This window comes from Meleagris gallopavo, chromosome 27, assembly GCF_905368555.1.
Source record: "Meleagris gallopavo chromosome 27, MGAL_WU_HG_1.1, whole genome shotgun sequence".
In the NCBI taxonomy this organism is placed as follows: Eukaryota; Metazoa; Chordata; class Aves; order Galliformes; family Phasianidae; genus Meleagris; species Meleagris gallopavo.
In genome coordinates this window covers 1,295,473-1,310,338 of record NC_139430.1, presented here as the reverse complement: position 1 = coordinate 1,310,338, position 14,866 = coordinate 1,295,473, and the positions used below count along the sequence as shown (strand labels likewise).

The following is a 14,866-nucleotide window of genomic DNA, read 5'->3' as shown; positions in this document are numbered from 1 at the left end:
TGATACCTCTGAAACAAACCTCACTTCAATATGTTAACACTCAATGGATGCCCCACAGAACCTCTTCCATGAGATCTGCACAACCTGGCCTCTGCATGCCTTCTTTCTCTTCCTTTTCTTGTTATGCCAGTGATAACACATAGAGGTCAGAGGAAATGGGGAGACAAGCAGTGCATGGACAGGGCTGCTGCCACCTGCTAACAGTGTCCCTGTGCTCAGATCCTGGAGGGGGACAGTGGAGGGGGTAAAGGAATTAGCACCCCATGTACCCAAGGTAGCCATGAATGGGGCACAGCCATCCTGTCCCAGAGAGCACCAAGGTCTTGAGCCGGAGTTTGGAGTTCCTCCTCTCCTTACATCCCTTTTTTTCCCCAGACATCTTCAGATTCCACAATCCTAGCACTGTGCACTAGTCTTGCACAGAGGCGACTCCTGCCAGAGAAATCAAGGTGGGCAGTGGAGCAGCACGTTGGTCACTGCCGGGGACCTCAGGAGAACACACTCATCAACAACTGGAAGACAGGGAAGGGTGAAAAGGCAGCAAATATCTGGAACAGCCATAGGTTTCCTACACTGGATGAGCAGAAAATTGTCCTTCCTCCCTTGCCTTTGGCTACACCTCAATTTCTCCCTTCCTTTCCCACCTGTCTGCTGGCTGCTGTGTGAGCGTGCTCAGCCAAACTCCATGTTTTGCCTCCTGTGGTGACCCATGTGGGGTGGGTGAGGGCCCATTGGTGGGAGGTGGTGGCTGGGCCCCATCATGCTGAGGTGGAGGGTTATTTGGGTAGCCTCAGTCCAGGAGGTTTGTATGAGATGAAGGGCAGCCAAGGGCCCAGCATTGCATTCACTACATGGGGCAGAGTGAAGCACGGCTGTGCTGCCCTGCCCTGTCAGAGCAATTTTTCACAGCTGCTGTGGAATTGTTTCTGAGCAAAGGTGGGGAAAATCAGCATCCTTGATGCCATATGAAGCTCTGGAAAGAAGTGGAGCAGGAAAGAATCTTGAGAGGCTGTAGACAAGGTTGCTCCTGGGCTATCACCCTCCTCCCTTTGCCTCATGGCATCCCAGGAGTCTCTGGAATTCTTTTTGTCCTTTAGAAGGGTGCACGTCTGTCTGTCCGCAGATCCCACATCACAAAGGCCAGCTACAGGGACACTCAAGAGCAGACCCTGAGCTCTGTATGGGGCCAAGAGCTCCTCTTGAGCTGCAGCAGGCAGAAACCAGGGGCAGAGAAGTGGGGGAGAGCTCTGAGGGAGGAGCAGGTACTGAAGGCATTGTATGGAGCCTGCCTGGGGAAGCTCCTGCTGAAGCTTTTGGTGCGCAGGGCAGGTGAGAGGGGAGGGGGCAGTGCCCACAGAGATCCTGAGAAGGCTCAGCTGTAAGCTGGAACTGATGGCCCCAGAGAGCCTTTGTGTCTTCAGTGGGAAGTCGGCATAATGGAGATGTGAAGGAAAACTCAGAGATGGAAACTGTGATGCAAGATAGATTTTATTGCAGGTTCCATGGTTGAAGGAGGTGGCGGAAGGGCAGCCTCTGGCCAGCAGATGTTCCCAACCTCTTGCACAGGACAGAGGGAAAGGTGCAGGCAGCCAGCTCTGGTCTCCGATGTCATGGGGTGTCCAGACCGGAAGTGAAGTTCAAGCACAGCAAAGGAAGATAGAGCACAGAGTCCCTGTGCAGGGATGGGATAACTGAGCACGAGTGCCCAGCAATGGCAAAGGGAAATCCTTCCTCATGGCATCAAGTGAGGATGTGCTGGGACTTCTCCAGAGCTCTCCTTCAACCACAGACAGAGGCACTGCTGTGCTTAGCAGGGCCCACAGCTGCCGCTGAGGTACCTGTGGCCTCGGCGCAAGCCACCGTATCCACAGCTGCCAAAGCCTCCATAGCCCCCAAAGCCCCCAAGGCCATAAGAGCCTCCATAGCCTCCCAGGCCTCCATAGCCCCCAAAGCCGGCACTACGTCCAAAGGTGCCACCCAAGCCAGATCCAACGGCGGGCACTCCTGCTGAGCCAACCACGGAGCTCTGCGGGAAGGAGCTGAGGATGGGCCCGGGGAAGGTGACCACGGAGGCCGGGGGTTGGATCACCACGGTGGAGTCGGGGCACTGGCGCACGCAGGGCTCGTTGTAGCTGTCAGCCAGTGGGGCCGGGGCGGCCACCCCACAGGCAGGGGCACACAGGCTGGAGCAGGACATCTTCCACACAAGCAAGGAGTCCTGCAAAGGGAACCCACAGTGAAGAAAGGGTGAGGGAGAGCCGTATGGATGGAGGCTGGGAGAGAGCCCTGAGAAGCCTCCGAGATCTGCACTTACCCAGGAGCTGAGGGTAGTCAAGTGGAGGAAGCTGGATAGAGGACTGCAAAGTGCTCAGCTCTTTTATACCTATCCCAGACAGCCTGGGGCATGGATGGGAGGTCATTGGTGTCAGAAGTCACAGATAATCATTAAATAAAGTCAACACGCTTCATGACACTCAAGGAGTGAGGCAAAGCAATTAAATCCCTCATCAGTGGAGATACTGGGGTGTAAGCATGCCCCCGAGGACATGAAGGTGATGAGAGGGACAGGTGATTACAAGCAAGTACATGAAAGACAGACCATGCACTGCTGATGCTGACCTCACAACCCCTGTAAACCCCAGTGTGTTCCTAATCCCAAACTTCATCTATGAGAAAGACTCACAGGTATCCTGCAGACAAAGCACTTTGCAATCCTGCTCACAAACACAATGTCTATCATTACCTTCATTACCACTGTTTTATGGGCTGGTAAACTTTGGACAAAGCGATGAAGTGATCCCACCCTCCTGGGACAGCTCCCAAACAACTGCCACCACCCTTCAGTGGCAAACAGTGGGGCGCAATTGAGTTGGGAAGTCAGAGCATCCCTGATTGTTGCCAGCTGCCTGCCCAGTGCAGCATCCCGGGGCATTTCTGTCTTGCCAGCCAAGGGTACATCTGTGGCTATGATTTCTTTGTAAATGTTGACCTGCCAAGGCATTACGAACACACAAGGGAATAATTGGTTCATAACACATCAGCAAGAGCTGCACCTTTTATTTCAAGTAATTGTGTATAGCCATTTGGCCTTCTAATCCCCTTGTTGTTCTCCAAGGCATGTTTTTGCCTCAGTGTACCAATGGGAAAGGAAATAATTGCTCCGCATCTCTTCTTGTATGTCATGATGCGTACTGGCTTTATTTCATGATTGTTGGGAGCTTCTGCCACCACCGCCCTCTCATGTATGCCTTGGGCTGTCAGGGATAGTATAAAAGAACTGAGCACTTTGCAGTCCTCTGTCCAGCTTCCTCCACTTGACTACCTCCAGCTCCTGGGTAAGTGCAGATCTCGGAGGCTTCTCAGGACTCTCTCCCAGCCTCCATCCATACAGCTCTCCCCGACCCTTTCCTCACTGTGGGTTCCCTTTGCAGGACTCCTTGCTTGTGTGGAAGATGTCCTGCTCCAGCCTGTGTGCCCCTGCCTGTGGGGTGGCCGCCCCGGCCCCACTGGCTGACAGCTACAACGAGCCCTGCGTGCGCCAGTGCCCCGACTCCACCGTGGTGATCCAACCCCCGGCCTCCGTGGTCACCTTCCCTGGGCCCATCCTCAGCTCCTTCCCGCAGAGCTCCGTGGTTGGCTCAGCAGGAGTGCCCGCCGTTGGATCTGGCTTGGGTGGCACCTTTGGACGTAGTGCCGGCTTTGGGGGCTATGGAGGCCTGGGAGGCTATGGAGGCTCTTATGGCCTTGGGGGCTTTGGGGGCTATGGAGGCTTTGGCAGCTGTGGATACGGTGGCTTGCGCCGAGGCCACAGGTACCTCAGCGGCAGCTGTGGGCCCTGCTAAGCACAGCAGTGCCTCTGTCTGCGGTTGAAGGAGAGTTCTGGAGAAGCCGCAGCACATCCCCACCTGATGCCATGAGGAATGGCTCCCCTTTGGTAGTGCGGTTCTCTGGAGCTTGGGCACCTCGTACTGCACAGGGCCCAGCTTTATCTTTCTTTGCTCCGTATGATCTTTGCTTCAGGACTGGCTTACCCGTGATGGGACAGCCCAGCACTGACTGTATGTTCCTATCCTTCTGCCCTTTGCAAGGTGATGGGGACAGCCTCTGGCCAGGAGCTGCCCATTTTACATCTTCCTCCTCCTTCCGTGGACCTACAATAAAAGCTCTCTCTTGCACTGTAATCTTGACCTTGATGTTTTTATTTTCCTTCTCCTTCCCTACTTCCCCCACATCTCACAGTTTCTGATTCTGGGCTGCAAGCTGCTCCCAAAGCACTGGCTCTGGGACATCTGCCAATTGGGGCTGCGCATTACTGCTGAGGATCACAGTGCATCGAGGTCCTGCAGAGCACATCCCACTGAGTTTCCTCCCTTCTCACAATTGGTATAGTGACACCTCATAAACAAGCCTCACTTTAATATGTTTACACTCACTGGATGTTCCACAGGGCCTCTTCCACACCCTCTGCCCACTAAGGGCTGTCCATGCCTTGTTTCACATCCTTTCTTGCCAGGCCAGTAATCACACATGGAGGTCAGAGGAAATGGGAAGACAAGCAGTGCTTGGACAGGGCTCCTGCCACCTGCTAATAGTGACCCTATGTTCATAACTTGGAGGGGGTACTGGAGGGGGTAAATGAGGTACACCCCCATGTTCCCAAGGTTCCACTCACAGACATGAATGGAGCACAGCCATTTTCTGACCCAGGGAGCACAAAGGTCTTGAGGCAAAGTTTATAGTTCCCCCTTGTCTGATGTACTTTACTTCCCCATACGTCTTCTGGTCCCGTGATCCAAGCACTGTGCGCTGCTCTTGTACAGAGGTGATTCCTGCCAGGAATGTCAAGTTGGGCAGTGGAGCAGCAGACTGGTCAGTGCTATGGACATCAGAAGAACATATGCCATCGGCAAGAGGCATAGGTTTCCTGCACTGGTTGAATGGAAAATTGTCCTTCCTCCATTGACCTTCTTTCCATGCCTATTTCTTCCCTCCTTCCTCACCTCTCTGCTGGCTCCTGTGTGATGGGGCTCCGCCAAACCCCATGTTTTGCCTCCTGTGGTGTCCCATGGGGTGTCTGCAGGCCCATTGATGGGAGGTGGTGGCTGGTCCCCATTGCTCTGATATGGCCAGGTGTTTTGTGGGGCCTAGGTCCTGGAGCGTTGTGTGAGAAGAAGAGCGGCAGAGGGCTCAGCACTGCATTCACTGCATGGGGCTGAGTGAAGCAGCGTTGTCCTACTCAGACAGAGCCATGTGGCCCAAGCTGCTGTGGAATTCATTGTGAGCCAAAGGTGAGTGAAAACTGCCTATGGTAGTGGTATATGGAGCTCTGGGTAGAAGAGGTGTAGGAGATAATCTTGGGAGGCAAGAGACAAGGTTGTTGAGGGAATCTTAGCCTCTTTTCTTTGCACCATGGCCTCACAGGATGCTCTGACGTGGCCTTGCCCACTAGGAGGCTGCACTGCCGTTCATGATCAACACAGCGCAAAAGCCACCCACAGGGACGCTCAAGAGTGGGTACTGAGCTCACTGTTATCCATGAGCTCTCCTTGGGCTGCGGCAGGCAGGAATCAGGGGCAGAGGAAAGGGAGAGAGCTCTGAGGGAGGAGCAACTGCTGAAGGCACTGGGGTATGGGGCCTGGATGGGGTGAGCTCCAGCTGGAGCCATAGAGCCAAGGGCAGGTAAGAGGGGAGGGAGCAGTGCCCACAGCGTTCCTGAGAAGGCCCAGCTGGGAGATTTTGGAAATGGCTCCATAGAGCCTGTGCAGATGCTGTGGGAACTGGGGACACAAGAGGGGTGAAGCAAAACTCAGAGATGGAATCTGTGATGCAAGAGAGCCTTTATTACAAGTTCAGAGGAAGAGGATGGAGGTGGCAGAAGGACAGCCCCTGGCCAGAGGCTGTCCCCATCTCCCTGCAGAGGTCAGAGGGAAAAGAGCAGGCAGTCAGCACTGGGCTGCTTCATCACAGAGCAGTGAGTCCTGAAGCAAAGATGGAGCAGAGCAAGAAAGTGCTGGTCTCCATGCAAGTATGAGGTGTCCAAGTGCCAGAGCCCAGCACTTCCAAAGGGGAGCCTTCCTCATGGCATCAGGTGGGGACATGTTTCTTCAGGAGCTTCTCCAGAGCTCTCCTTCAACCACAGACAGAGGCACTGCTGTGCTTAGCAGGGCCCACAGCTGCCGCTGAGGTATCCCAGACCTCGGCGCAAGCCACCGTATCCACAGCTGCCAAAGCCTCCATAGCCCCCAAAGCCCCCAAGGCCATAAGAGCCTCCATAGCCTCCCAGGCCTCCATAGCCCCCAAAGCCGGCACTACGTCCAAAGGTGCCACCCAAGCCAGATCCAACGGCGGGCACTCCTGCTGAGCCAACCACGGAGCTCTGCGGGAAGGAGCTGAGGATGGGCCCGGGGAAGGTGACCACGGTGGCCGGGGGTTGGATCACCACGGTGGAGTCGGGGCACTGGCGCACGCAGGGCTCGTTGTAGCTGTCAGCCAGTGGGGCCGGGGCGGCCACCCCACAGGCAGGGGCACACAGGCTGGAGCAGGACATCTTCCACACAAGCAAGGAGTCCTGCAAAGGGCACCCACAGTGAGGAAAGGGTGAGGGAGAGCTGTATGGGAGGGAGTCCTGAGAAGCCTCTGAGAGCTGCACTTACCCAGGAGCTGAGGGTAGTCAAGTGGAGGAAGCTGGATAGAGGACTGCAAAGTGCTCAGCTCTTTTATACCTGTCCCAGACAGCCTCGAGCTTAGATGGGAGGGCGGTGGTTTCAGAAGATCCCAATAATCATGAAATAAAGCCAATAGGCTTTATGACACACAAGCAGTGAAGTGACGCAATTGTATCTCTGCCCTTTGTGGACTTTGAGGCACAAACACGCTGTGGAGAACGAGAAAATGGAAGAATTTGATGGCAACATGCAATTATGTGAAATTCCCAACGCTACTGGTCCTCATTTCATGGAACTAATCAACCCTAATATTTTCCTTATCCTTCATGCAATTGCGCCTTCACCTGTAAAATCCAGCATAGCTCCACATTTTTTCAGCATCTTTAGGGAACTGGGGAACAGGAAATGCCCCATGTCTCACAGAAGTAATGTTTGTGGATGCTCCAGAACTCACACCCCAATTGCCCCTCAGCCCTTACTGGTGTAGGGTGATGGTGGACAACTGGGAGTGGTCCCAGGTGGGTGGGATGGCTTCATTTTTTGCCCCCAATTCCACCACCTCTGTTTACCAGCCCATAAAGTGGAGTTAATGAGAGGTGTGCTGGCAGCGTGCTGCACTGTAAAAAGCTTCATCTGCAGGATACCTCTGACTCTTCAACACAGATGAAGTTTGGGATTAGGAACACTTTGGGGTTTGTTGGTGTTGTGAGGTCAGATTCAACAGCACGTGGTCCTTCATGTGATGTTGCATCAGTGTTTGACCCTCCCATCACATTCTTCTTCTCCAGGGCATGTTTGTTACTCAGGGTACCAGTGATGAGGGATATAATTGCTCCGCATCACTCCTTGTGTGTCATGAAGACTGTTGGCTTTATTTCATGATTATCTGGGGCTTCTGCCACTACCGCCCTCAAGTCGATGCTTGGGGATGTCTGGGACAGGTATAAAAGAGCTGAGGGCTTTGCAGTCCACTATCCACCTTCCTCCACTTGACTCTCCATCTCAGCGTGGTAAGTCTATGCCTTATGTATCTCCTCAGTTTCTTAGCAGTACTTCTGTCAAGTGCTTCTTTGCTGTGGGCTCTAACACTTTATTCTTAGTGCCTGATAAGTCTGGGTGTGATCATATTTTTTTTCAGAAATATGGAAATAATGGATATTTAAACTTTTAGGCGCAATGTCCTGAGCTTACTGATGCAATTTTATCCTCTGCGCTCTCCATGATTTTCTCACTGCTTTCTGTGAGGGAGTTTTACTCCACCCTCTGGCTCAGCTGGGACATAGTCTCATGCAGGAAGAGCAGGTGCTTTACAACAGCATTTCAAGTGAATATTGTATTTTTGCTCTGACTGACTGATATGATGCAGAGCATTTCCTCAGCACATGCTCCAAATGCAAGAGAGGCATGAAGGATTTGTGTTCCATTTCTATTCTGACCATGGCTCTGCCTACTCTCACAGCTTCATCTCCTGAACCAAAGAATGTCCTGCTCCAGCCTGTGTGCCCCTGCCTGTGGGGTGGCCGCCCCGGCCCCACTGGCTGACAGCTACAACGAGCCCTGCGTGCGCCAGTGCCCCGACTCCACTGTGGTGATCCAACCCCCGGCCTCCGTGGTCACCTTCCCCGGGCCCATCCTCAGCTCCTTCCCGCAGAACGCTGTGGTTGGCTCAGCAGGAGTGCCCGCCGTTGGATCTGGCTTGGGTGGCACCTTTGGACGTAGTGCCGGCTTTGGGGGCTATGGAGGCCTGGGAGGCTATGGAGGCTCTTATGGCCTTGGGGGCTTTGGGGGCTATGGAGGCTTTGGCAGCTGTGGATATGGTAGCTGGGGCCGAGGCCACAGGTATCTCAGCGGCAGCTGTGGGCCCTGCTAAACCCCAAATATCCACGCAGTACAGTGCTGCATCTGCTGAGTCTTCACAAATACCTCCTCTTCTCTTCTACCACCAGATGTAGCTTTCCATCCCTCTTATGGCTGTGCCAAAGCAGTTACTTTAAATTACTGTTCCTTGCTTTTTGTACTGTAAAGTCTTTCAAATCTGCAGTTTAGGGCTCAGGGTTTCCAACAGTGCCTCCAGAAGTTCCCCTCTACTTCTGTACAGCAATGCAGTGCTCATCCTCGGATGAGGATCTCCCCACTCCGTCCAGCTCTGAGCTTCCTGAACGATGCTAGGAAGAGGAATCTCTGGGGTGAAGCCTTGGGTTGAGACTTGCTGCAGCCTTGTGGTTTGCACGACTGCAATTCATTATTTCTGTGTTGTGCTTTTTTCTGTATCACTGTCTACTGCCTTCTCCATTTGCATTAAAGAATCTGTATTGCATCAACAACTTGGCTTTTGGTTGATTTGTCTGTATTTGCTCTTCTGATGTTCCACACTGGCTTAAAAGTTTTTGGTAATGAAACTCAAGTCACGTTGTTAGCGATCAGAAAGCAGTTTGTGAAGGTTCAACACCTTGTTTTTTACACCCTTGAGCTGTAGTGTGCAGTAGATGCTAACAAGGTATTAGCCTCACTAATATCAAGTGACATTTTGCATAAAGATTATCACTGAATGAATTTGTTACTTTGAGATCGTTTTGTTAACCAGAAATGTTCAATATCCCCAGATTTCTGATTTCTTCATGCTACATGGTCTGAGAAGTTCAAAGCATTTCTCATTCACTTTGTGCTCTCAGAGTATGTTATTACTGTATTACGTGCATACTGCACTCATTAGGCACTTCATTACTGAATAAGAGTCACTTCAAACATGTATACTGAGGCAATTCAATGTATGCTTCATTTGGAATGGGGCTTTATAGCCTCCCCTTTTTTCATTAAAATGTGGCTCTCTACAAACACAGCCAGGATAGATCCTACAGTTATTGGCTTTGTCTTTCCATCATAGAAATTTGGATTTCTTTCTAGCCCTACCTTAAGACTTCTGAGAGGTAAAGAAAGGTAGCTAAATGCATTGATTTTGAGGAATCTTCAACCATTTCTTAACCATATTCCCAGTTAAGGCCTGTAGAAAAGCCGAGATTCTGTAATAGTGATTATTTCCAGCTAACACCTCCTCTTACTTCATCATTTTAAGACACTGAGTATTTTCCAGATTTTATTTAGTATCGTAATAGGAACCCTCCAGATTTTATTTTGCAGTTTTAGATATTGAAACATTGAAATCATGACCAGCTAGTGCAAAGCTGATTCACCTCAATGACAAGATACAAGTTGAGGATCAATCTGTACCACGCTCCAGAATTAAATGTGTCAGGCATCAAAGTCAGTGCCTTCCCAGAAATAAGCTGCTCAGAAGCCATAAGGGACTCCATTCTGGACTGTGCTGAAAGCATAACCCGAGGCTTTTCTTGTGAAGGTGTTTGATGACGTTCACATTCATGTGCATGGGTTACCATAGCACAATTGAAATCCATTCCTCTTTTTCTACTGCCGTCAAAGTGCCTGTGAGTGCCTTCAAAGAAAGGCAATTACGTTCACAATAAAGGTCCGAGGGTTTAATAGGGATCTCAAAGCACTTTGCCTGCTGTTCTCAGCCGTGACTGTTACAGCATCGTACTATTAAGAGGTTACTGCTGCTGCCAGTTAGGTACTTCTGTCATGAATAATAGTCATTTGGGGCTTGCGTCAGAGGGATCTCGCCTTAATAACATCTGTGTGATGGTGCAGCCTGGGAACTTCGTGCCAATTCATTGTCATTCAAATAGGGCCTCGCAGTAACACTTGCAAACGCTTGTCTTTATGAGGGCTTAATGAGGTGAATGGAAAGTGTGCAATTCTCTGTAACAAATCAGGTCTCTAAATGCAGAAAGTGGCTCAGACACTACCAGCACAAAATCAGCCGAGAAAAAGGAATTTTCTTCCTAATTTCTGGCTTACCCACCTGTCAAAATGGGTTTGCTTGCATTTGTAAATCACTGAGATGTGGTGCTGGTGGTGTTACCCCCAGTGCCTATGCATGTACTGAGATGCTAAGGAAAACTGAAGGGGATTCTTCCAAACCTTCCCTAGGAAATTCCACAATGAATCTCTTCATTTGATGAGGTACTGCTGGGTCATTAATGTGCAAAGTGTTTGCTCATGTGAAAAGATACATAAAAGCTACAGAGCTCAGTAAATCTCAGGAAAACTTATCAGAATATACTGAGCTGGAAACAAAACTGCATACATGTGAGTCAGAAAGCAAAAAACAATGAGGTGCTATAATGCTATAACATTTTAATATGAATAAAGCTAACAATCACAATCCAACATGACAGAGAAGGGAGAAGCAGAAGGAATACATACAGAGATGAATTTGTGCTGAAAATCACCTTGTTTTGCTGGTGCCATTGACTATCATTTTCAAATTGTCCCACTTTGTTGAGTTCAGTGAGTCAAATCAGATTGCATGATCCACTTTCTCTTTGGTATAGCTTTAAAAGCAGTGAATTGAGAAACATATCTAGAGGAAGAGTAGGGCACAGCAGTCCAGATTTCAATAATGGAAGAGCTACAAATGAGTTATCCACACTCATGTCGCGCCCTGCTTCTCTTACACCTCCAGACCCCCACAAAGCAAAGGAAAAAACAGAGAAGGAAGAAGACAAAACAGAATTTCGGAAGAACATTGAAGAAGTTTTACAGAAACAGTAAGCTCCCCAAAACTGCTTTGCATCGCCATTCTGGTCTCGGAGCTCCTGCAAGCACAGCCCATGGATCCAGTAATCAATTCCCAGTCCTCATTTCCCATGAAGTCCTCCTGTGTTTAACAGTTATAGTAGGGGTAGCAGCTTCCGAAGCTGTACCGGCGGGTGTAGCGCGTGGAACAGGGGGAGTAGCAGCGGGAGCTGTAGGAAGGGTAGCAGTCCCGGTAGCCACTCAGCCCCCAGGAGCCGCGGTACCCACAGGGGCTCCCGCAGTCGTAGGTGCGGTAACTGCAGGGGCTCCCGCAGTCGTAGGTGCGGTAGCTGTACACGCTGCCGTAGCTGCACGGGGAGTAGCAGGAATCGTCCCACTGGGTCTGGTAGTAGAAAGTCATCTTGGTGCGGTGGAGGGAGGCGAGCCTGCAACAGCAGAAAGACAAAGCCTGTAAGGCGATGCTCCTCATAGAATCCCAAGTGAATGCTGCAAACGAGCAGTGAGGGAGAGAAAGGCAGAACACCCAGGCATGCCGTCTGAACCTCCCTCTCCTTGCTTGCCTATTGTTCTGCCCTGAATTTTAATGATGCCTTCCCCACAGCACTCCATCCTGCACAGCTTTCTGAGCTCTCTCACTCAGCCCCACTCCTGCCTGCGCTGAATGGGAACCATCAGGGGATAAATAGGAACGTCCTTCATATCTGCACTGACGTAAAGTCTTTAAGGGAAAAGAGAGCTGTGCACAGAGCTGAAACACTGAAATATTCCTGAAAACGCAGGGAAGACAGACTATCTTAGGTATAAATAACACTGATATAATCAGTCCTCCCAGTGCATTAATCTATAGCACCTGCAGCTCAGTAATGAGAAGGGATGAGAGGAGAAGAGGGGAGAGAAAAAGTATTAAACGCCTCTCTCCATTTCCTACTAGCTTTCCTAAACCCATTCTGACTTACCCACTTCTGCAAGGAGGTAAGGCAGGAGAAGTGAATGAAGAGCTGTCAGCAGTGAGGGCTTTTATAGAGCAGCAGTCCCGCCCAGTGCGTGGCCATGCCCCGGATCAGCTCCAATTACCAAATGCATTTTGCCTCCCGCATGACTCTTCTCATTGATATTCCAGTTCTCCCCAAGGTTTCTGATTATTGGCCCAGTGCTTTGACATGCAGGATACGCCCTTCCAGATGCTTTCATCTCAAAACTGCAACAATTAAGTCTTGGTATCATCACGCTACGTTTACTTGTTTAGCACAGCAATAAACTAAAAGATATGCTAAGACATCCGGATTGCCAAATATCCTATTTTTGGATGCTAGGCTTCCAAAATACATTTTAGCCCATGCATTTTTCCTTGCATTTTTTTCAGAGATTCCCGTGGAAGAAGTAGTCCCTTAATTTCAGGTATTTCATAACTTTGATCACAGGTGGAACAGTGCATTCCTACCAAACCCTTCCGACATTTCCTATGACTAGCAAATTGGAGAAGCCCTCTCTGTGATCTTTTGGAATAGACTCCCCATGGAGGTGGTTGAGCCACCATCCCTGAATGTGCTTTAAAAACCTCCTGGATGTGGTGCTCAGGGCCATGATTGAGCAGTAGGTTGGTAGAGTTGGATAGTAATATGTTCGGCTTGAGGTTGGACTTGGTGATCTTGAAGGTCTTTTCCAACCTGAGCCATTCTATGATTCTATAACACCGTCACACAACAGGATATTGCTGGGCTGATTGATTCAGCTGGAAAACTGGCCTATAAACTTCAGAACGGTATGTGCGTGACGTATTTTTAGGAAAAAATATTTCAGAGACCCAATTCCAAAGCTGTGAATTGCAGCTGTAATAAAGCGCAGAACTGGGTAACCCGATAGACGTTTTTAGTAACTGTGTTACATAATATTGGGGCGTTCTCCAGTAATGTGGCATTAATATTTAAATAACAAATCTCTTTGTACACTGAAATGTTAATAAGTATTAATGAAGGCTTTAATATTCAAAATTTAGAGAAAGGCCTGGAACATCTGTCACGCCTGTCATTATCCCGCCTTCAGATGCATGTAAACAGCCACGTTTGGAGGTGAAGGTCACCGAGAAGGCTGGGATGTTGCTGCTCACCAGGACAAGTTGTGCTCACAGCACTCAGTGTTATTCACTATCATTAGCAGCATGAAGCTGAACACCTTGCCAACATTACAAAGATGCTGTGTTCGACAAACTTTGGCATCTGGAGGGCTTCTCTGGAGTAGTGCAGCTGTTACAGAGATATGTTCTGGTTTGCTTTATTTGATCCTTTTATTGCGTGAATCGCTTTTTCTCATCGGGGTGTAAGCAATAACGAAGCAGATATTTGGGATCCAAGTAAATATGCTTTGCTTGGGCAAGCTCTGCTGGAGGCTGAGCGTGAGCATTTCAAGGCTGGGAAACTCCAAATGTTGATATCTCAGCTTGAAAGCCTTTAGATATATTATTCATCTCAACGTGCCTTCATTTTACTCTTCCCCAAAAGTCTCATCTTCATCCTCTTATATTGCTCAAAACCATTTCCACTGCTCTCCCACCAAAAGGGATCCCAGCTTCCCCAGTCTCATTCTGCTTTGTCTTACAAGGTGACTCTTCAAGTTTGTTAACAGCAGCTGATGGAGAACAGCAAAGCAAACTGGATTTCCAACAGAACAACCATAACCTTCTCGTAGCTGATCACAATAGCAATTAACACATTTGTCAATATCAGATTGTAGCAAGGTGATACCAGACATCTCCACCACTAAAAACACCTTTCTTGTACTTCTCTTCTTGAGAATTCAAATGAATAATAATAAATAATGTAAATATTCTGGCCTAAAATTGAGATTTTGAAACAAAAGTAAAAAAAAAAAAAAGAAATGTTTTTATGGGCTATTATTTTTGAAGAAAATGAAACTGATGTTCTTTCTTCTCTAAAAATTCCGGAGTCATTGCAAACTTCATTTACTGAGATTTGTCCATTCCTCCAAAACTGGGGTTATTAATGTCAATCAGTTCTGCTCTCCATGTCCTTCCTTCCCTTTCCTGCTATAGCTCAGATTTCACCACACCAATTCCACAAACATAATTGTCCCAGGAAGTCTGAACATGAAAGAAAACTGCAATGCAATGTCATGCTTTTGGAAGCCAAGAACTGACTAATAATCACAAACCAAGAAAAACAATTACATCAACTGAAGAGTGACGCGCATCAGAAAATTTGTTTTGTGATGAATGTGAGTTTAAAGCACAGTAGGTTCGCTCAGGTACATATATAAAAGGGGGAGAAATTCAGGGCTCTCTACTCGCACCTCCTGGCTTACGTTCTCTTTGAGCTCGGTAAGTGGGACTTACTGCAGTGCTTTTATTGCTGTCTGGATGCTGTCTTTTTGCTATACTGCTGTAAAGAGAGGAGTCAGACTTTAAAAGAGAAGGCTGTGATTTCACGCCATGCAAGTGCAATTCTTGCTTTTAAAAGTGGGACACTGGGACAGTGGCATAAGTTTAGAAATGTTCACCTCCAGCAATGCACTATAAGAAATTTCCTTTTTTATACACCATATGGAAACGTCTTGGGTGTTTTATTTTG

The 14,866-nt window shown here is 49.1% G+C and overlaps 4 protein-coding genes across 4 annotated transcripts; 2 read left to right on the top strand and 2 right to left on the bottom strand.

The window, feature by feature from the left end:
• Positions 1–1,807: 1,807 nt before the first annotated feature.
• On the bottom strand, positions 1,808–2,197 carry LOC104915591 (claw keratin-like). Its single transcript, XM_085209668.1, has one exon. It carries the CDS (start codon positions 2,195–2,197, stop codon positions 1,808–1,810), a length of 390 nt encoding a protein of 129 aa, XP_085065794.1.
• A 1,255-nt stretch (positions 2,198–3,452) lies between these two features.
• Positions 3,453–3,842, top strand: LOC100541083 (claw keratin). The gene has a single exon (XM_010727589.2). The coding sequence runs from the start codon at positions 3,453–3,455 to the stop codon at positions 3,840–3,842; it is 390 nt and encodes a 129-aa protein (XP_010725891.2).
• Positions 3,843–6,157: 2,315 nt separating this feature from the next.
• Positions 6,158–6,547, bottom strand: LOC104917209 (claw keratin-like). The gene has a single exon (XM_010728376.3). It carries the CDS (start codon positions 6,545–6,547, stop codon positions 6,158–6,160), a length of 390 nt encoding a protein of 129 aa, XP_010726678.2.
• A 1,598-nt stretch (positions 6,548–8,145) lies between these two features.
• On the top strand, positions 8,146–8,535 carry LOC104917116 (claw keratin-like). The gene has a single exon (XM_031557751.2). It carries the CDS (start codon positions 8,146–8,148, stop codon positions 8,533–8,535), a length of 390 nt encoding a protein of 129 aa, XP_031413611.1.
• Positions 8,536–14,866: the final 6,331 nt, after the last annotated feature.

Coding starts and splice junctions, on each gene's coding strand:
- LOC104915591 (XM_085209668.1), bottom strand. CDS start 2,197: ATGTCCTGCTCCAGCCTGTGTGCCCCTGCCTGTGGGGTGGCCGCCCCG.
- LOC104917116 (XM_031557751.2), top strand. CDS start 8,146: ATGTCCTGCTCCAGCCTGTGTGCCCCTGCCTGTGGGGTGGCCGCCCCG.
- LOC100541083 (XM_010727589.2), top strand. CDS start 3,453: ATGTCCTGCTCCAGCCTGTGTGCCCCTGCCTGTGGGGTGGCCGCCCCG.
- LOC104917209 (XM_010728376.3), bottom strand. CDS start 6,547: ATGTCCTGCTCCAGCCTGTGTGCCCCTGCCTGTGGGGTGGCCGCCCCG.